Here is a 20,336-nt window from a genome sequence, read left to right as displayed (position 1 = left end):
AGCAAAATAAAATTGTGGCCCATGTTAAAAATCATTTTGGCAGGAGCTTCAGAATATATATCTTATTGCATCTATGCAGTCATCAATTTCTCCTACTATGTACAAAACAGCTGTATGTCACCACTGTGTATAATCACTGCGAATAGAGCATCACATCAAAAGGTCAATACTGCATATTTTAAGGCTATAGACACCTTTGGGGGGCATTGTTTTGTTAATTATTGCATTCTACTCATCTTAGGCTAAATATAATTTTTTCCAGTTGGTCTCGGGATTTCAACACCAGATGCCGTGGTCACAATGGACCACAGCATCTAAGGGGTTAAATGCCCGTGATCATCGATCATGGAAAAAGCATCCGGGGGTCTGTGCAAAACTATGGTACCAGTTCAGCTTCTCAGCGCCTATGGGAAGGTTCCTGAGCAGTAGGTTTCCTAGAAGGTTTGCTGTATCCGTTTGCCTGCCCGTGTACCAACCTCTGCCTGATCTCCGGATTCTGACCCTCTGCTGTCTGACCTAACCTGTGTATGACCTCCTCATTGATCCTTTGCTACCGAACCTGACCTCAGACTGACTATTGTATTGCTCTACTCCTCCAGCCTTGACCTCGGCCTGTCAATGACTACAGGTTTGTCTGATCCCTTGGTGCTCTGCACTGGCGTCTCTGATCCCCAGGAGGTAGTGGCCTGGTGGCTTCCCTGCAGCATAATCCAGATCCCTGTATAGGGGATAACACCCTTAGGTTTAGCCCAAAGACAAGTCTGCTGGTTCATGCAGTGGTTCCACACCCACTGCCATAACAGTGAATACATTGCATGAGATACATTCCCTTTATGAGAAATGTGAGCATGTCAGGTGGGGGAAAAGAAATCGCTCATACCTGGTAGTTTCCAGCCTTCATGAACCTATGGATCTGACTGTATGTTGTCGACTGCACAGCAGACGCATTTGAAGGGACGAGAACGCTGCAAGCTTGGCAATAACCGGCCAGTCTCTTCTCATCAATAGAGTAGTGATCAGAAACGCCGCCGATCTGAGGAGTAAGAAAATGGGTAACAGGTCAGACATGGCAAGAGTTTACTTGCGAGGACAAAAAGGCAGCATTATAACTACCTTTGCAACCAGTTGTTTGGTGTTAAAGACGTGATCTCTAGCCTTTTCATAATTCACAGGGTTTGTCGGTCCTTGCTGGAAGTAAAAGGTCCCAAGGTCGTAACAAACCTGCAAAACAGGAAGAAAATTCATTACAGTATAATGGACAAAACTAATCATCTGTTCTATTCCTGCACACGTCGTGTCTCCAAGTGGAACACACTCTCTCCTAACGTATTGCTTTTAAATCGGCAAAACAGGAAAAGTGCGGTGTGGGTAGGCTGAGGGGTACAAATAGTTCTGACTATCCGAAAACAGTATTCAAATGTATCAGTCAGCAGATCCATTCACTTCAATGAGGCAACTAGGAGTCCAAAAGCTATAACTTTGGACTCCATTTGACCCGATTGCCATTTATGTATGGGGTTTATGTATTTTTTTTTTGTAAAAGAGGCTACAGACAGAAACAGGGAAACAAGAGACAAACTTAAAATTGTATATTCCATTTTTTTCGGGGGCGTCATATTGTCTTTAACAAAAATGCAATGTTCTGCATTGTGTTTTTTTTTTCAATATAAACCGTAAAATCTAAATTGCCCTACAAACATAGGGGCACATTTATTAATACTGGCGTTTTAGACGCCGGTCCTAATAAAGGCCCTGTGCTGGCAGTGGATCCGCCAAAGTTATTAAGAGGCGCCGGCCTGCCCATACCTTCGGCACATCCGGCGCCAGTTCTAAATGTAAGACGGCTTCCGAGCTGGCTTACATTTAGATCATTTTCTACTCCTAAAGCAGGCGTAGAAAATGATGAATGAGAAGGGCCTGCCGGCCTGTCCACTTCCAGGCCGCGCCCACGATTTTAGACTTGCCGTGAGTGGGGTGAACTCGCAGATAGCGCGCAACGGTTAGGCGTATTTCAGAATAGTAAATGACCCCCATAGTGCTTCTTTATTTGGCGTTTTGCTTCCTGACATTTTTAGTCCCTTACATTGTGCTTTGGGTGTGAAAAAATAAATAAAAATGCCATCCCAAATTTTTTTTCACAAGCCCCCCAAAAAATAAAAAATTCCAGGGCTGTGCACCTGCAGATCCCATCGCGTTCGTGTTAGGGCTCAGGCACATGAACGCAGTTTCATTCCACATTTTTTGCAGATCGGATGCAGACCCATTATTTTCCCAGTGTGCTGTCCGCATCCGTATGTCCATTCCACAGCCCCGTAAAAAAGATAGAACATGTCTTATTCTTGTTGCGGATAGCACATTTCTACAGAAGTTTAAAAATGGCGGCATGCACTTGGCCGGGGTCCACTTTTGCAGATCCGCGATTTGTGGACCGCAAAACACTTACGGCCATCTGCATGAGCTCTTAAAGAGTTTTTCCACAAAACACATTTATAACTTATCCTATCAGCAGAACCTGGGTCCCAAGTCCCCTCGCTGTCTCCCCAACTCACATGACTGTGATGAGGGAAAAGTCTGTACAGAGCAGCACACTGCCACCACATGCTAACACAATGGGAGTCACAGATTTCATTTTCCTGTAACTGCCATTGCAGGAGTTTGGAGCTGTGGCTTGGATGCCGTTTCATTCAAGGGGAATTCTAACCGCCCAACGAAAACGGGACGTGTCCTCTCGTTCCCACATGATGGTTAGTAGGGAAGCTGCGTTGCTGCTCCCCGCTCGGTCAGGGAACAGTCTTTACAATCAGCAGCCTAAAGCTCTATGTTCTGTTCACATGTGAAACATCTAAACTCATAGCAATCGAGAGAAAGCACGTGTGTGAACACCCCAAGAAAGCTTCAGTCCATGGCAAGTTCAATAAAATAAGCAATCTCAAGCACGAGTACGTAGGAATAAATATTCTGTAAAGCTAAAGAGCAATTCAGAGGGGACGGGGTCTAATGTTTTCTGACTATTAGAAGGGAAAGTGGGGATGTGCCTCAAAGATTGCTGTAAACTGTCAGTACACACGTTAGGTTTTCACTGAATTTTCCTGCCAATTTAAAAATGAAAACAAAAACGCAAAAGAAGTGCAAATCCTCACTACCTGGCACTGGACTTCCTCAGAACTGATCATTAACCCGGCAGTGGAATTCTCCGTTTCGCCATTCACAACACCAGGTTCTGCTGCCAGTAGGTCCAAGGTCCTCATAGTGTGAACATAGAAGGCTCTCTTCAGTTTAATGGCTTCCTCCAGCACAGTCACAGAGTCCTCGGCCTGTTCCTTCAGCTGCAGAGAAAAGAAAGAAAACTTAGTCAGCACATAATGAAGGCATTAGTGACGGCTCAATATAACCCTAGGCTAGTCAAGATACATGACAAGCAGTGCGTCCGTTCTTCAGCAGGTCTCTTAATTGTATGGAGGCCCTTTAAAAGGGATTTTCCGATACTTTCATATTGATGGCCTGTTGGCAGGATAGGACATCGATATCTGATTGGCAGGGGCACGGCACCTCGCTGATCAGTCGTATTGCAGATGCGCCGCGCTGGACCTACACAGCTCCTTCCATTGTGTAGTGAACGGGGTTACTGCAGCGCCGTCTGCACAGCCTGCTGTGCCGCGCTCTCTGCGTAGCTTCCATTCTCTGCTGTGAGTTATGGAAGCAGTGCAGCGCTGGAAGCTTCCGTAATTCCGCCACCCGGACTAGTACTTACTGTGTGTTATTCCAAGCTCAGCCATGAATAGGCTGAGATGGGACAACCCCTTTAGTCCCTCACGTGAGTAACATTGTATACTGCATTAGAGCACATGCACACGGACATATTTTATTTCTGTGTCCATTCTGTTTCTTTTTGCGGACCGTATGCGGAACCATTCATATGTCCGTTCCGCAAAAAAATAGAACATGTCCTATTATTGTCTACATTATGGACAAGGAAAGGATTCTTTTATAAGGGCTCATGCACACGACCGTATGTATTTTCTGGTCCGCAAAACACGTATCCACAAAAAATACGGATGATGTCTGTGTGCATTCCATATTTTGCGGAATGGAACAGCTGGCCCTTAATAGAACAGTCTCTATCCTTGTTTTGTTCGTAATACGGACAATAATAGGTCATGTTCTATTTTTTCTGTGATACGGACATACGGAAACGGAATGAACATGGAGCGGGAGGGGGGGGGGGGGGGAGCAGCTAATAGCAGGTTCCAGACTATCAAAAATAGCAATTGGCTTAGGAGTAGTATCCCTAATGGCAATTTTTGCTGTGGTACCTGCTCTTTGTGTGCACATAACTCCCAAAAGACCAGCTGGTCTCCCCCATCTCAAGTGTGGGAAAAACAGGAAAAAGGAAAAAACGTCTGCCTCCTACGGACACTAAGCTAAAACGGATTAGCTCAGTGTCTGCAGGAGGTGTATAGCTGAGAGGAGGAGCTAACCCTTTTTTTTTTTTCTTAGTGTCTCCTCCTAGTGGCAGCAGCTATACCCATGGTCTTCTGTGTCCCCCAATGATACAAGCGAGAAAACAAGTGTTTGACCGTTAATCGGGTGATTGGAGGCAGCACCTTTAAGGTACGACCACATGGGGCAGTCATGCTGTGGTTGCAGACGTCACAACCGCACTGTGTGCTCGTGCCCTTATTGGGACAGTGTTTGTACGACTGAATTGTAATCTACCCTGGAAGCAGCGCAATGCACATACCACTTTCAGGATATTTTCAGTCAGCTCTTTTTCTTGTTGCATTTGATTCATTCTGTCAAAACAAACATACATTTTTAAAAAAGTGCCTTTAAGTTACAAATTGTTCATCAGCCCCTATCCGTTCAAAGATTATTTTGCCTCCTTTTTTACCATATAGGATTAGTCTTACAAATGCCATCAGCTGGCATACGTTTTGACGGATCCGGCAGGCAGTTCCGGCGATGGAACTGCTTGCCGGATCACTCTTCCGCAAGTGTGAAAGTAGCCTAACAAAGTGAGTTCTACTGTAAGCAGATTTTTGGGGCTAGTCATTTTTATTTATTTTTAAAGTAAAGTATGTTCTCACTTTAAAAGAGAAAAAAAATTAAATAAACGCCAAAAAAGGTAACACACACATGAACACTTGCAGTTTTTGAAGCAGAGGGGGGGGGAGAATGGATATCTGTGGCAGAAAAACAACAAATGAGCAAAGAAACTAAAATGTATGTATCCAGCCTAAAAGGTTTTCGGCTCATGGGTGGAAAACAGTTTATACGGGCAGCTCAAACACAACCCCCATAGTGCTCATCACAGTGACTGTAAGACCCCTTTCACATGAACGACATGGATTGTGTCCGGATCTGTTCAGGGAAAAAACGCAAGGTTTTGCACACGAGTGCAGTCAGTGTTGTCTGCGTTCAGTGGTTCAGTTTTTCTGCGCGGGTGCAATCAGTTTTGATGCATTTTTCACACTCGTGGAAAAAAAAAATGAAGAATTACAAAAACATCTATCAACCATCAGAGAAAAACGCTTTGCATCTACGTTTTTCATGGAAGCCTCATAAATGGGACCAGGGCTGCGTGGAAAATGCTGAATATAGAGCATGCTCAAGACGAGGAGTGAAAAATCAACGCTCATGTGCACAGACCCATAGAAATGAATGTGTCAGGATTCAGTGCGGGTGCTATGCGGTCAATTCACCCATTGCACCCGTATAGAAAACTTGCTTGTGTGAAAGGGGCCTAGGTAGCACAAGCCAATGCACATGGCACTAACAAATACAAACCTGACGTGAGAATTTGCAAAGTGGATTTACACGCTGCTTCTGTGTTGCTTTTAAAAAAAATGGTACCTTATAGCTGAAACATGATTAATCACAGTTTTTCCTGTAAAAACCGTATCGCCATCTACCAATTTAATATGATTGACCTGGAAAAAATTGCATGCTGTGCCCATATTTTTTCCTGCTGAAGGTAAGGCAAGTGCTGCTTTGGCCACATGTTCCCAGCCTTATAACAGAGGTTAGATCACCTGTCACTTACACATTGGGCTGTAGTGGACCCTGTTTAATGGGCTTCACAGGAAAGCTGCTCTGCACAATGGTCCTGATAGCCCTGTAGGAGAAAACATATAATGTCTCGTCAGATACAGACTGCTGCCAGTACACATCTTATGGGTATAGGGTAATGTTATAAACGCGTGAAAACAGCCGGACTTCATAACGAATAAGTTCTGGCTCGGCTCCCTCCGCATTGACCACACAACCATTTGTTAAGCTTCGGATGCCTATCAACCAGATTGGAGACGCACCAGCCAAAGCAATAGATGTTCAGCCATTAAGAAGAAATAGCCAGCATGTAATGGACCCCAGTCAAATCTCAGTTTGGAGATACAGCAGGCTGTACTGGCACAGAGCAGCCGGCCGGCCGGATCCTCTACTTCACCGCCAAATACCCATTGCCTGCAAAGAGTCCGGCGGCGATCTGGCAAAAACGTCAGAACACTGCGGACCCCAGTGCAGTCAATGGGCATTTGTCAGGGAATGAGGGGATCTGGCAACACCAGGTCTGGGAGATCCGGCAGGCTATTCTGGCACATTCAGAGATGTGAACGGGGCTAAACTACATTTCACCTGCAGGGGAAAGGTTTTTCCAGACATGGCTTCCCCTGTAGAGAACAGGTGAGGGGACCGGGCTAAAGAAGCCTTTACGAGACAAACCCTCAAGGGGACAGCTGAAGGGGATTGCAGAACGGCTCCCATGTTTGCTACGACCCCAACACACAAGTCGCAAAAGATTCAGAATTAGATTTTTTGAGACTCATTGTTGGGACAGCAGCAAACAGAGTCGCGCTGCAATCCCATTAATTACTGTGGGAACACTCCCAGTGGGCGACATACTCCCAAGAACCAGGAGATCTGGGCATCTGAATGAGTCGCTTGTGCGTGCAATCGGCGATTCTGCTCCAGCACCAGTAAGAAGACGGCAGCTGCTCCCCATGATTATAACTTGCTTAATTGTTTTTATATACAAGCCACTTTTGGAAGGAGTTAGGAAATTGAGAAAATGAGGAAGGGCGACTAATGACACCTCCCTGCCAGTGTTCTTTATATTATGCATTATGGCGCCCCTACCAGGCAAGCCCATCAAGAAGTTTTGCTATCTAGTGTGCAGGGTCAACAACCAGACCTCTCTGTGGGACTGTGTGTATCCAGTCACTCATTGCAAATATTGATGAGAGATGAGCGACAGTGTTAGTTTAAAGGGGGTTTTCCAGGCATATGCTCCAGAACCAACCGGACATTGGGTATGGAGAGGCGCAACTGCACGCTGTCAGGCTGGGTGGGAGAGTATGTCTGGAAAATTCATTAAAGGGAACCTGTCATCAACTTTATGGTGTCCATACTAACGGCAGTAAAAGAAAGTGGTTGCCGAGAACCAACATCACAATCATTGCAGACCGGGCCTGGAAAAGAGTCACGGCCACCTGAGAAGAGTCCTGGTTATTCATGATCTCCTGCTCTCCTGCCCACCTGCTGATGGCTGACAGTCTTCTACCTAGTTTTCTCCCTTTCTCTCTAGGAGAGAACTGCCAATCATCAGCAGATGGTGAGAGAGCAGGAGATTATAATAACCAGGACTCTTCTCAGGTAGATTTGACTCTTTTCAAGCCTGGGCTGCAATGTTTATGATGCTGGTTCTCGTCAATCGCTTACTTTTAGCTGATCAGTGACACACCGCTGAGATCAGCATAAAGTTGATGACAGGTTCCCTTTAAAGCTCGGGGATGGCTGCCATCCATACCAATATCTCTAGCCTTAAAATAAAAATAACATATTAAAATCTTTACCATCTGTTGTACAGCATGACAGCCATGGCTGTGGTTGGCGGCAGGCTTGCGAGGTCCAGGTCTACATGCTTTGTTCCAGGCGGCACTTTGCTCACACACAGTAACTCATTCAGCAGCATATTGAGGACAGGAACAGATAAACTAATAGGCGTAGAAAGGGCGGAAAGAGGCAAACTTTAACAACATGTATACGATTAGATATTACATTATTTATCAGTGTTACGGGTAGGAATATTCTATTATCTAAAAGGTTATATATTAAATTAGATGATACACTACAGAACCGTCTCTGGGATCTTCATGTGCAGCTCATCCACTGAGCCTCCTGCAAAGTGTCAAAACCTCCAACTTCCAGCCAAAGAATTGTTCAGCTTTTAAGGCCTTCTCAAATTCGTACACCGACACGTCCCTTTAACCCCTTAGAGACCAGCCTGTTTTGGGCCTTGAAGGGGTTGTCTAGAGCTGAACCTGGACATAACCCCTTCTTCACCCAGGCAGCCCCTCTGAGTGGAGCATCGGAGCAGGACAAGGGCTTCTTCAGCAGATTCGGGAAGGGGGGAGGGGGGGGGGGGGGGGGGAGTTTACCTAGCCTTTCTGCTGCCTGAGGTGAAAACTGAAACGGTGCCCCAACCCCCCCACCAATGTCAATTTCTTAACCTAACTCCTTCATTCCAGCCCTACTGTTAAAGACATACTTGGAAAACATTACATACAGAGCTACAAAACATACAGGGTAATACCAGCGCCACATACTGTGCTTCCCAATACTATACTGCAGAAACATATACTCCTACTTCCGCTGCTCCCCTCTTATCCCCACCTGGTGCTGCCTGAGGCAAAACGCCTCACCTCGCCTCATTGGTGGTGCACCCCTGCGTACCGAGTCTCTGTATGGGAATGCTAGACGGAGGCTTCCGCCTAGCAGTGAGCCCGGTGATGTCATCGGCACTAATGGGCGGGCTTTAGTACTGCCCTAGCCTGCTAAACAGCTCAGGGCGGCGCTAAAGCCTGCCCATTAGTACTGGTGACATCACCGGGCTCACTGCTGGGCGGAAGCCTCCGCCTAGCAGTGTAAACATATAAACAAAAACAGCTGCATCGAGCAGGGCAAGGAGATACTCCACTCAGAGGGGCTGCCTGGGTGAAGAAGGGGATACATCCGGGTTCAGCTCTGAACCCGGACAACCTCTTTAAGGAGTAAATGTTTCTTTTTTTTTTTTTTTATCATCGCCTTCCAAGAGCTATAACTTCTTTATTTCCCCCCCGACTATGTAATATGTAGGCTTGTTTTTAAGAGACAAGTTGTAGTTGAGTCTTTGCGCAGTATGGAATTATTTTCCTCAGAAGCCATTGTTTGTAATGGAAATTTTCCCTGTAATACAGTAAAGAGGCACCATACGATGGCACCTAGAGGCCATAGGCTTAGCAGTCCATTCTCATGCTGTGTGCATAGGGCTGTAACTATACTTCATATTTGCTAAATGAAGCACTCCCACAAGTTCTTATTTTCTGGCTGATTAGAAAGGTACAGGATATAAGCTGTATTGAAGGTAAATCTTTTAACTGGTGCCTGTGCGTTATCCAGTCCCTTCTGATCCTCAGCTGTGTTACATGACTCTCCAACTGACACAGGTTCACACATAAGCGTACCCGAAAAGCGCTGTTTACAAGCGTGCTTATCGGGCGTTTACATACGTGCCGAGGAAACAAGCAAACGCCCATTGTCGTGCATTCCCGCTAGGTCTATGTGCGGGAACGCGCGACAATGCGCCCCAAAAGAAGCTCCTGTACTTCTTGGGGCGTAGGGCGTTTTACAGCGCGTAACAAATCTTTGTCTTCTGTATGAAGTCTATAACAAAACATGGGGCTGTGCACTAGGACACCCATCTTTCTCAGATATATGGGAATGGGTCATTGAACAGTGAGTGTAATGAGACACTGTCAGCCTTTTTATCAAGAACATCTATAATAAGAAAGGGCTGGTTAGATCTTCTGCATGTGCACCTACCACTTCTCAAGCAGCTCTAAATCCCATTTTAAGTGAGCGGCTACTTTTAAAGCCAATAGCTTGAGGGTACGATTTCTCTTGTTGTCAGTAGGAGGCTGCACCTGGTTCTGTTCATTCACAGTGGGTTTAGAGGCCTGCTCCAGGAACTGGATGATCAGCTGAACGGGAGGAGGATCTGCTGAGACAGAAAAATCAGAATTTGACTTACCGGTAATTCGGTTTTCATGAGATCACCATGACGGCCACAAGGAGATTGACCCCTGACCTCTGTAGGGGCAGGAACAGAGAAAGGTTAAAACACCCCCTTCCTCCACCATACATCAGTGCTTTCCAAAATTATTTAAAACGGTATTAAGGTTCCAGGAAGGATTGCAAGATTTTAGTGTGGGTCTCAGTCTTGCTGCCGCTCTCATGCATCTTCTCATCCACCCGTGGCTTGCTAAGTCCACATCAAAGAAACAGCTGAGTGCCGATACCTGTACATTTAGAGTAGATGGCTTAAGACCTAACTCTAGGCCCTGCCGGAGAAAATCTAAGATTTGTTAAATCTTTGAACTAACTAGGTTAGGAGAAAATTCCCCTGCCCAAGAGCAGAACCTCTTCCAGATTTTCAGTTATATGGCCAATGTTACCTTTTTCCTACTGGCCTTGAGAGTAACTATGACCTTATCTGAAAGTCCTTGACGCCTCAGTATTTCGACCTCAGGATCCAGGCTGTTCGCTTTAAGAATTCTGGATGGGGATATAGGATCGGCCCTTGATGTAGAAGGTCTTTCCTGAGTGGGAGAGACCATGGCTGGGAGATTAAGGCCCCTTTCACACGAGCGAATATTCCGCGCCTGTGCGATGCGCGAGTTGAACGCATTGCACCCGCACTGAATCCGGACCCATTCATTTCTATGGGGCTGTTCACATGAGCGGTGATTTTCACGCATCACTTATGCGTTGCGTGAAAATCGCAGCATGCTCTATTTTGTGCGTTTTTCACGCAACGCAGGCCCCATAGAAGTGAATGGGGCTGCGTGAAAATCGCAAGCATCCGCAAGCAAGTGCGGATGCGGTGCGATTTTCACGCATGGGTTCTAGGTGACAGTCTATTCACTGTATTATTTTCCCTTATAACATGGTTATAAGGGAAAATAATAGCATTCTGACTACAGAATGCATAGTATAATAGTGCTGGAAGGGTTAAAAAAAATAAAAAAGTTAACTCACCTTATCCTCTTGTTCGCGTAGTTCGTTCCCGGTCTGTTTTTTGCTAGCTGTGGGCTTGGGCTAAAGGACCTTTGATGACGTCAGATCACATGCTCCATCACCATGGTGATGGACCATGTGATTGAACATCAATCCCAAGCCCGAACTTCTGTGAAGAAGTTCGGGTTTGGGTACCAAACATGCGCGATTTTTCTCACGCGAGTGCAAAACGCATGACAATGTTTTGCACTCGCGCGGAAAAATTGCGCATTTTCCCGCAACGCACCCGGCTCTTATCCAGGCAAAAAACATGACGCCCGTGTGAAAGAGGCCTAAGAGTCTTTTTAAGGGAGGAGAACCAACTCCTTTTTGTCCAGAAGGGGGTCACCAGGATTATAGTCAAATTCTCTTGTAGGATTTTCTGAATTGCTCTCGGAATAATTGGTATTAGAGGGAATGCATAACACAGGTTCCAGTACCATGTCGTGGCAAATGCGTCCCAAGGATTGCCCCTGGGATCCAGCGAACAGCATCTGTTCACTTTTTTGCTGTCTTTTGATGCAAATAAGTCTATGTCTGGTGTCCCCCCATCTCTCTACTATCATCTTGAAGACTTCTGGATTTAGGAACCATTCTGTTTGGTCCAATGTGTGACAGCTGAGGTGGTCCGCTTACTGATTGAGAGCCCCTTTGAGGTAACTCGCTGAGACAGACCTCATGTTCCTTTCCGCCCAGTGAAATATCCTGTTTGAAAGGTCTAGGAGCTTCTTCGATTTTGTGCCTCCTGTCCGACAGTATCCTCAGGTGGTGATTCTGAAGGGTCTCTTCCGCCACCTTTAAAGCTTCCCACACTGCACTCAGCTCCCTGAAGTTTGAGAATTGGCGGCTTACCGAAAGGGCCCAGGAACCTTAGGTAATAGAAGTCCCCAATTTTTACACCCCAGCCCGACTGGCTGGCATCGGTCTTGATCTGGACATACGGAGACTTCCTTCAGGCCACTCCCTGTGAGAGATTGCTGCTCACCTTCCACCATTTAAGGAGGTCTTTACATAGGCTGGAATGTGAGCCTTGCGATCAAGCGACTTCTGTTTGTCCCAGATGTCCAGAATCCAGGACTGCATGGAATGGAATGCAGATGGCTCCATATTACTGATGGGATACAGGCCGACAATGTTCCCAGCAAACTCATAGCGTCTCTCACAGAGCAGACTCTCTTCCTCTTGAAGGTAATATTTCCCCCCAAAGCCTAAATCTTGTCTGTGGGCAGGAAAGTGGCCTGTGACTGCAAGTCCAGGATGACACCCAGGAACCGTACTCTGGTCGATGGATGTAGACAGGATTTCTGAGGATTGACGATCCAGCCCAGCTCATCTAGAGTGGATAAAAATGTGTCTAGATCTGTTAGTAATTGATCTACCGTATCACCCACTAGTAGGAAATAGTCTAGATAGGGAATCAGATTCAGCTCCTTCTGTCTCAAGAATGCGACCATCTCCATCACCAATTTTGTGACTATTCTGGGAGCCGAGGAAATTCCAAACGGAAGAACCGTAAATTGAAAATGGCAAAGTGTTGCCATGCTGGTCTTTGATGGCAAATCTTAGAAATTTTGAGAGTTGTGGTGGATCGGGATGTGATAGTATGCGTCTTTTAAGTCCACAATACACATCCATGCGTTCTTTTTTATTAGGGGAAATCAGGGATCCCATCCTGAGTTTCCTGTAGCCAATGTACTTGTTGAGGAATCTCAGGTTTATGATCATACGGAATGATCCTTCCTTCTTTTTTTGTTTTATCAGAAAGAGACTGTAGTAAAATCCCTGGCCCTGTTCTGAGACTGGGACCTGAATTACGACACCTAGCCCTATGAGGTCCTTGATACTTTGCCAACAAATTTGATATAAAAAAATCTCTTTGGAGGGACTTAAGAGACTTCTAGCTTGTAGCTCACTCTGACTACCTCCTGGGCCCAGGGGTTTGAGGTTATCTTTTCCCAGGCAAATAAAAAATTATTCAGTCTCCCCCCCCACTTTGGCGTCATTGTTTCTCGCTGAATTTACTCTGGGGGTTAAGGAGAAATCCTTTCTTTTTTCCTCCTTTGGGGTAACTCCAGCGGCCTGACTTCCCTTTCCCTCTGTAGGATCTCTCTTGGAACGAAAGAGAGTTTCCTCCTATAAAAAGGTCTATCCTCTGGAAATCCCTTCTTTTGATCTGAACTTTTCCAGGATCTTGTCTAAGACTGGGCCGAAGACATATTCACCTGAAAAAGTGATAGAACATAACTTCATTTTCAAAGTTTTGTCCCCAGACAAAAATTTCATCCAGAGGGCACGACGTGCCTGCGTTAGAAAGACCTGCATCCTTGGCAGAAAATCTGATGGACTCCGCGGAAGCATCCGCTAAACAGGCCGTAGCCGATTTAAGGAGAGGGATAGAGTTTATTATTTCTTCCCTGGGGGTCTTATTCCTCAAATGGGATTCTAACTTGCAATGTTAGATTTGAGATTAAATAGACGCCTTCCAAGATTTGCGTAATAATCTATCAGCTTTCCTCTCCATGGGCTCTCAATTGTGATGCGTCCTCGAAGGGCAACAAGGTTTTTTTTATTGCCACTTGTACATCTATCTTGGGGATCTCGCCAAATAGTTTAGACTCTGCCGATTCAAACAACAGGCGGTTCTTGTATTCTCTGGACACCCCAAGCATCCTCTCAGAGTCTGACCATTCTTCTAAGATCACCTCTTTAATGTTTTTCGTTAATTGGGAATACTCTGGCTCTTTTTGCCCTTAGACCCCCAAACATCTCCTCCTGAATGGAGTGAGGTTTTTGAACGTCCTCCACCCCCATGGTGGCTCTTACAGCTTTTAGGAGGTCCGACATATCATCAGTGGCAAAGTTAAATTTTTTACTGCCCTCAGTGATCTCTCCTTCTGAAAGGGGGTCCTCCTCCCACTGCCTGGAAGGGGAAGCATCATCACCCATACATTCGGAATCAGAAGAGGAGGGTGGAATTATTTTTTGCCTTTTGGGAGGTAAGTGTCCCTGGTCAGACTATGGCCTCTGGGATAATGTAGCCTTGACCTCCTCCTGAATCATGGAACGGAACTCGTCCTTTAGAGAGACACGTTCCTGCCGGACAGAGATACAATCCTGCAGATCTTTTTAGGGTAACCACCCGGTACGTTTTTGAAACAGCAGATACACTTTGCAGTTTTTTTTGTTTCTTCTGTGCCTCTTTAAATTACTGTGTGGCCCCGTAATAACCAGATGGTGATTAAACAAAACTCACAGGATAATAAGCAATCCCCGCAGGGAACTTACAGAAGGCATAGTTGGAGCATCAAGCTCTCTGGGGGAGTACGGCTCAGGACCCGACATCTTGATCCAGACCACAGATCAGATCCGACATGTGGCTACACCGCTATGCTCCCCGGCATTTTTTTTTAAAGCCTGCTGCCGCGCAGCACCCGCCTCTCGCGTCACTTCTCGGCCAAGTCGGAAGTGGCGTACTCCAAACGCATCGCACGCCGGGCGCTCACTCCAGCTTTAACCCAACAGGGGCAAGGAGGAGGACGCAACCCCGAGAGCAGCATCCAGAGCTAGCCCTCTCGTCTCTCCCATGCTCAGCATTGGTACTAGACCACCGGCAAGCTGGGGGACGACACTTAGTCAGATAAGGAACACTTCACCACTCGGAGTTCCATGTGCCATGTAAAAATAAGAATTTTTTTTTCCTTCATCTCCCTGGCAAACAGGCAGACCTTTCTCTGCCCTCCCCTCTGTAGGGACAGGAAACACTGGTGTATGGTGGAGGAAGGGGGTGTTTTAACCTCTCTCTGTTCCTGCTCCTACAGAGGTCAGGGGTCAACCTCAACCAGAACACAGAGCAGCTTCTGCACCTAGCCAAAAAGCTGTCATTTTCACATAGCTTTCAGCAAATTTCCCAGGAACTACACAATTTTACCTACAAAGCCACAAGACCATTAGGGTTCAAGCACACGACCCTATGTATTTTGCAGTCCGCAAAATACGGATCCACAAAAAATATGATGATGGTGTCCGTGTACATTCCGTATTTTGCAAAATGGAACAGCCGGGGCCCCTAATAGAACAGTCCTATCCTTGTCCGTAATGTGGACAATAATAGGATATGTTGTATTATTTTGCGGAACGGACATACAGAAATGGAATGCACATAGAGTTACTTTTATTATTTTTTTGCGGACCCATTAAAATGAATGAACGGTCCGCAAAAAAAGGTAACAAAAAAAACGGAACAGACACGGAAAGAAAAAAAATGTTGTGTGCTACTCTCATAGTCAAACTGTGATTTGTGCAGTCTCGCTTTGATATGCTCAAAATTGTGATTTGACCATTCTGTGCGAACTCACCCTAAGAGCGCACGTACAGTATTTTGCATTCCACAATTTGCAGAACTGCAAATTACGTATACCATCTGCGTTGCATCTGCATTTTTGCGGACTCGTTGTGTTCAATGGGTCCGTGGTCAGCATTTTACGGCCAAATACAGGACATGTTCTACCTTTTTGTAGAACAGACACACGGGTGCGGAAAGCGCATGGATCATCCATGTGCTTTCCGCATCCGTATGTTAGTTCCCCAAAAAGAATATTCTGCAAAATGAAAACCACAGACCCACTGAAAAAAAAAATGGGTCTGCAAAATAAAAATTCAATAAATGCAGATGGTACAAAAATCACATCTTCAACTTGCAGACCGCAAATCGGATACGGTTGTGTGCATGAGGCCTAAAGCTGACCACAGAGGTAAATAAGCTACCTCAAATACAACAACATTTTTATAGCTGATATCGGGCCATCGGGGACCAAATGTGAACATAGCCCTGCACCTGGCTAAGGTTACATTTACATGCACTGGATGTGGATTCAGACAATTTTCTTGCAATGCTGTGGAGAATCACTGTGAAAGGGAATACCTGGGAAGTCCTTCTGTAGATGAGCCTCCAACAAAGAGACATCCAGCAAGAATTCAAACCAGGACGTCTGTGGAGGGGTACAAGGGCGGCTGGAAGTGGCTGCCTCTCTGTCTGCAGCCTCGGCACTCATCTTCTTCGCCTGCACCTTCTCACTTGCTGCATTTTTCTTCTTCATTTGGTCAGTGATATCTACCAAGAAATAAAGGATGTTTAACACAACACCGGCTAAGTAGATGAGGTTTTCAAAATCTCATGCACACGCTGCAGAAATGTTCTATGTGAATATAGATCTGCGGTGTATGAAAGGGAAAGGGTGAGATCTGGGGGAAATCCGTATCAAATCCGCAACAAAAATCAGCAAGTAACACTTTTGGTGTGGATTTGGTGCAGAAACACAGTAAAAGCCACATGGCAAATCCACACATACTCTAATAGGGTTCGCTCTTAACGAACATTGGTGTGAATGGTTATGTGCCAGTTCAATACATAATCACTACCAGAATGTGTATATATATTCCACTCTCAGAAACACACTTTGTAATCATCACACAATGGAAAGTTCCACCACTTTCTACACGACCAGAAAATGAATAAAGAAGATCTGGAAAACTTCCCATCTGAGACAATGGGGGCATATCTTGGTCCAACCTCTGGGACAAGCACCTATAAGACAATGGGGGCATAGTCTAGCGATATTCTCCTAATCTCTGAGATACGAAAACCCCTTTAAAAGGGGTTGTTGCACAAAAAATATTCCACAGTTTTCAAACCAGCACCTGGATCTGGATACTTTTGTAATTGCATTCACAGAGTGAACGTAACCCTGTTCAAGGGAATATAGTAGAATTAGGTCAATTATTAAACATGCTTCACAGGATAACCATTAATTCTAAGACATAACTTTTATTCGTCAATATTAAAATATTGGACCCTTAAGTATGAATATAAATGAAAAAAATAGAAAATCAAATAAAAAAAATCTATCTATATATCGCTGGTCTCCTTGGTAGCAGGACAGGCAGCTAGATATGATTATGATGGATTCAATGGGGTCATATCCCTAATGTTGACCCTATTGCGATGGCCCTGCCTGTATTTTTTCATTTATATTCATACCTAAGGGTCCAATATTTTAATATTGACGAATAAAAGTTATGTCTTATCTTTTGTAATTGCATGTAATTAAACATTTAGTATAGCTACTGATTTATTTAATAAAATGTATCTGTATAGCGCCACCTGCTGTTTGTTTTTTTCTTATTTCTTTGACCTGCTCACTGAGATGGCCGCACATGCTCAGTTTCATCCTTCAACTGCCTCCTGAGCTGTGATAGGTAGAGAATGGACACGCCCCCTTATCTGCAGCAGAATAGACCCTCCCCTTGAGCTGTCAGCCTGATATAAATCTAGCAGAGCAATGAATGGGGAGATCTCTGGATCCATGTGAGGTACAGGGCTGGTTCTAACTTTGTTAGTAAGAGATTGTCCTCCCTCTGCCTACTCCCTCTCTTATCTAACAGCCCCCCGGCTCCTTCCCATCCCTAATTCCGCACCACACCTACCCCAATAATTTATACCTCCCGAGGCCTTGCACTACTTCTCTCCGATTATAGGCTAATTTTAACTATGCTATGACTACGGATTTATTGCTTGTATTTGAGCCACATTATGGACTCCTCCTTGTAATTGTCTGTAATATCCTTCTTGATGAATAGAAAGAGACTTCCCCTACTTTAATATGTCTGATTTTCATTTTTCACATTAATCATGGGATAACCCATTAAATGCATCTGTCAAAGTATAAACTGCTGGTGGTGCTTGATCAATGATCACACAAGCAGGGTGTTGCCCCCTTTGTTTTGGGTTCTGCAACAGAGTACATGTTGGGGCAGGGTCACATTAATACTGGGTGGTATCTCCCCTTGCTGCCACTGTAATAATCATACAGATGCTGAATATCATCCCGTGGCATGCATGCTGTTCAGCCAAGATGCTCCACCAAGATCACACTTGTCACACACTGCCCGCGCTACACAACGCGCTCCCCACAGTAGGGCTGGATGATTATTCAAATTAATTCTTCATTTAATAATTCTTCATTTTAGTTCCTGACAACTAGGGATGAAAAATCCAAAGTTGATTGGCATAAAACCTTGTTCTAATACTGTACAGAGCTCCATACAGTATTAGAATGTATTGGCTCCGATGAGCCAAAGTGTTTGTGCAATAACTTCATAAATTAATTTGCACTGTACAAAACCATTTCCCGAACTTGGGTTCGGTTCCAAGGTACCACTGGTACTGGTTTTTCTTGCAAGACTTCGCGAAGCAATAATTTTGGCTCATCGGAGCCAATACATTCTAATACTGCTCCTGCTCCGTACAGTATTGGAACAAAGTTTTATGCAAATCGACTTCGGATGTTTCATCCAAAGTCAATTCGCTCATCCCTACCGACAATATTGATTTTTTTTCTTTTGGAGTGCCATATCGGCGCAGAATGTGCGGGTATTTTGTTCAGTCCCTGACATTAATCCTGTCATGGTTGGCAGAGGCTGAAAAGACCTGCTATATATATATATATATATATATATATATATATATATATATATATATATATATATAGACACTAAAAAGGTGAATTAATCTAATTAATTTGATTAATCGCCGAGCCCTATCCTGAGGAGCACAGTGTGTAGGGCGGGCAGTGTGTGACAGGCGATGGAACATCTTGGCTTAAAAGGGTCGTCTCACGTCACCAAGTTTCATTTATCATGTAGAGAAAAAGTTAATACAAGGCACTTACTAATATGCTGCGATTGTCTGGATTAATTTTTTTATCACATTATACGCTGCTTGTTTCCATGGTTACGACCACCCTGCAATCCATCAGCGGTGGTCGTGCTTGCACACTGTAGACAAAAGTGCCAGCCTCTCTGGTGGACGGTCCGTGGGAGCTCACATAGGCTAGTGCTTTTTCCTACAGTGTGCAAGCACCACCACTCATGGATTGCAGGGTGGTCATAACCATGGAAACAAGCAGAGTATGATGCGATTTAAAAAAAAAATAAAAAAAATGAATCCAGCCAGCAAAGGAAGCAATATGGACAATCACAATACATTAGTAAGTGCCTTGTATTAGCTTTCTCTACATGATAAATTCAATTTGCTGCAGCGACACAACCCCTTTAAAGGGAGCCTGTCATCGGGATTTTGTGTATAGAGCTGAGGACATGGGCTGCTAGCACATCCGCAATTTCCAGTCCCCATAGCTCTGTGTGCTTTTATTGTGTAAAAAAAGATTTGATACATATGCAAATTAACATTAACAGAGTCATATCTTACTTGTGTGACCAGAGAAGAGTCATATTTTCAAGCTCTGACTCATCTCAGGTTAATTTGCATATGTATCAAATCTTTTTTTACACAATAAAAGCACACAGAGCTATGGGAACTGGGTATTGCAGATGTGCTAGCGGCCATCTAGCAACCCATGTCCTCAGCTCTATACACAAAATCCCGGTGACAGGTTCCTTTTAACTATGGCTCCAAGATGAAAGAGCCTGGAATGACAAATCACAGGAGGTTATCCAGTATCTGTATGAGCGTTACCAGGCCACAGTGACCGCCTGTATCCCAACAAGGGGAGATGCCAACCAGTGATACAGGGGTTGACCGGGCTTTTAATATTGATGACCTATCCTCAGGATCAATATCAGATCGGAGGGGGTCAGACACCAGGCACCCCCGCCGATCAGCTGTATGAAGGGAAGGCACATGCAGTGAGCACATAAAGTCTCCCTTCTCTCTCGCTGCTGGACGGCGCGCTACCTCCCTTCATACAGCTGACCGGTGGTGGTGGTGCCGGGAGTCGGACCCCCGCCGATCTGATATTGATGACCTATTCTGAAGATAAATCACTAATATTAAAATCCAGGAAACCCCTTTAAGGTGCCGCTGCCTCATCATGTGCCCACAATAAAGGGGGCACCACCCTGGTAGTGTGATCATTGACCTAGCACCACCAGCAGTTTATACTCTGTCAATCAGATTACATTTTCCAGGTGTCAGTTCACTTTCCGGCATTGTGTATACACCAGATACATCAGACAGCTTCCTGCATGAGCCCCAATGAATGGGAAATAGCAGGTGCGCTGGACTATGCAGAGAGCCGCTTGTACAGCTGACAGGGCCTCCCCTGTAACTCGCCCTACCAATCCACCGACCACTCACCTCCTGCCGACAATATACCGAAACGTTCAGCGGCTTGATAAAGCCAGCGCGTCGCCTTCTCAACTACGTCACCGGCGGTCACGTGATCACA

At 45.1% G+C, this 20,336-nt stretch overlaps 1 protein-coding gene across 1 annotated transcript in view; it reads right to left on the bottom strand.

The window, feature by feature from the left end:
* Positions 1 to 20,313, bottom strand: part of INTS8 (integrator complex subunit 8) — an 82,504-nt gene extending 62,191 nt beyond the window's left edge. The window contains 9 exon segments of the mRNA XM_044293424.1: positions 881 to 1,033; positions 1,114 to 1,221; positions 3,144 to 3,326; positions 4,742 to 4,793; positions 6,044 to 6,115; positions 7,851 to 7,991; positions 9,859 to 10,033; positions 16,013 to 16,201; positions 20,246 to 20,313. Of these exon segments, the coding sequence (XP_044149359.1) occupies positions 881 to 1,033; positions 1,114 to 1,221; positions 3,144 to 3,326; positions 4,742 to 4,793; positions 6,044 to 6,115; positions 7,851 to 7,991; positions 9,859 to 10,033; positions 16,013 to 16,187 (1,059 nt within the window). The 5' untranslated portion in view covers positions 16,188 to 16,201; positions 20,246 to 20,313.
* Between the last annotated feature and the right edge of the window lie 23 nt (positions 20,314 to 20,336).

The sequence above is a fragment of the Bufo gargarizans genome, chromosome 5, assembly GCF_014858855.1.
Source record: "Bufo gargarizans isolate SCDJY-AF-19 chromosome 5, ASM1485885v1, whole genome shotgun sequence".
In the NCBI taxonomy this organism is placed as follows: Eukaryota; Metazoa; Chordata; class Amphibia; order Anura; family Bufonidae; genus Bufo; species Bufo gargarizans.
The sequence above is the reverse complement of the archived record's forward strand: the minus strand, read 5'-3'. Positions and strand labels throughout refer to the sequence as shown.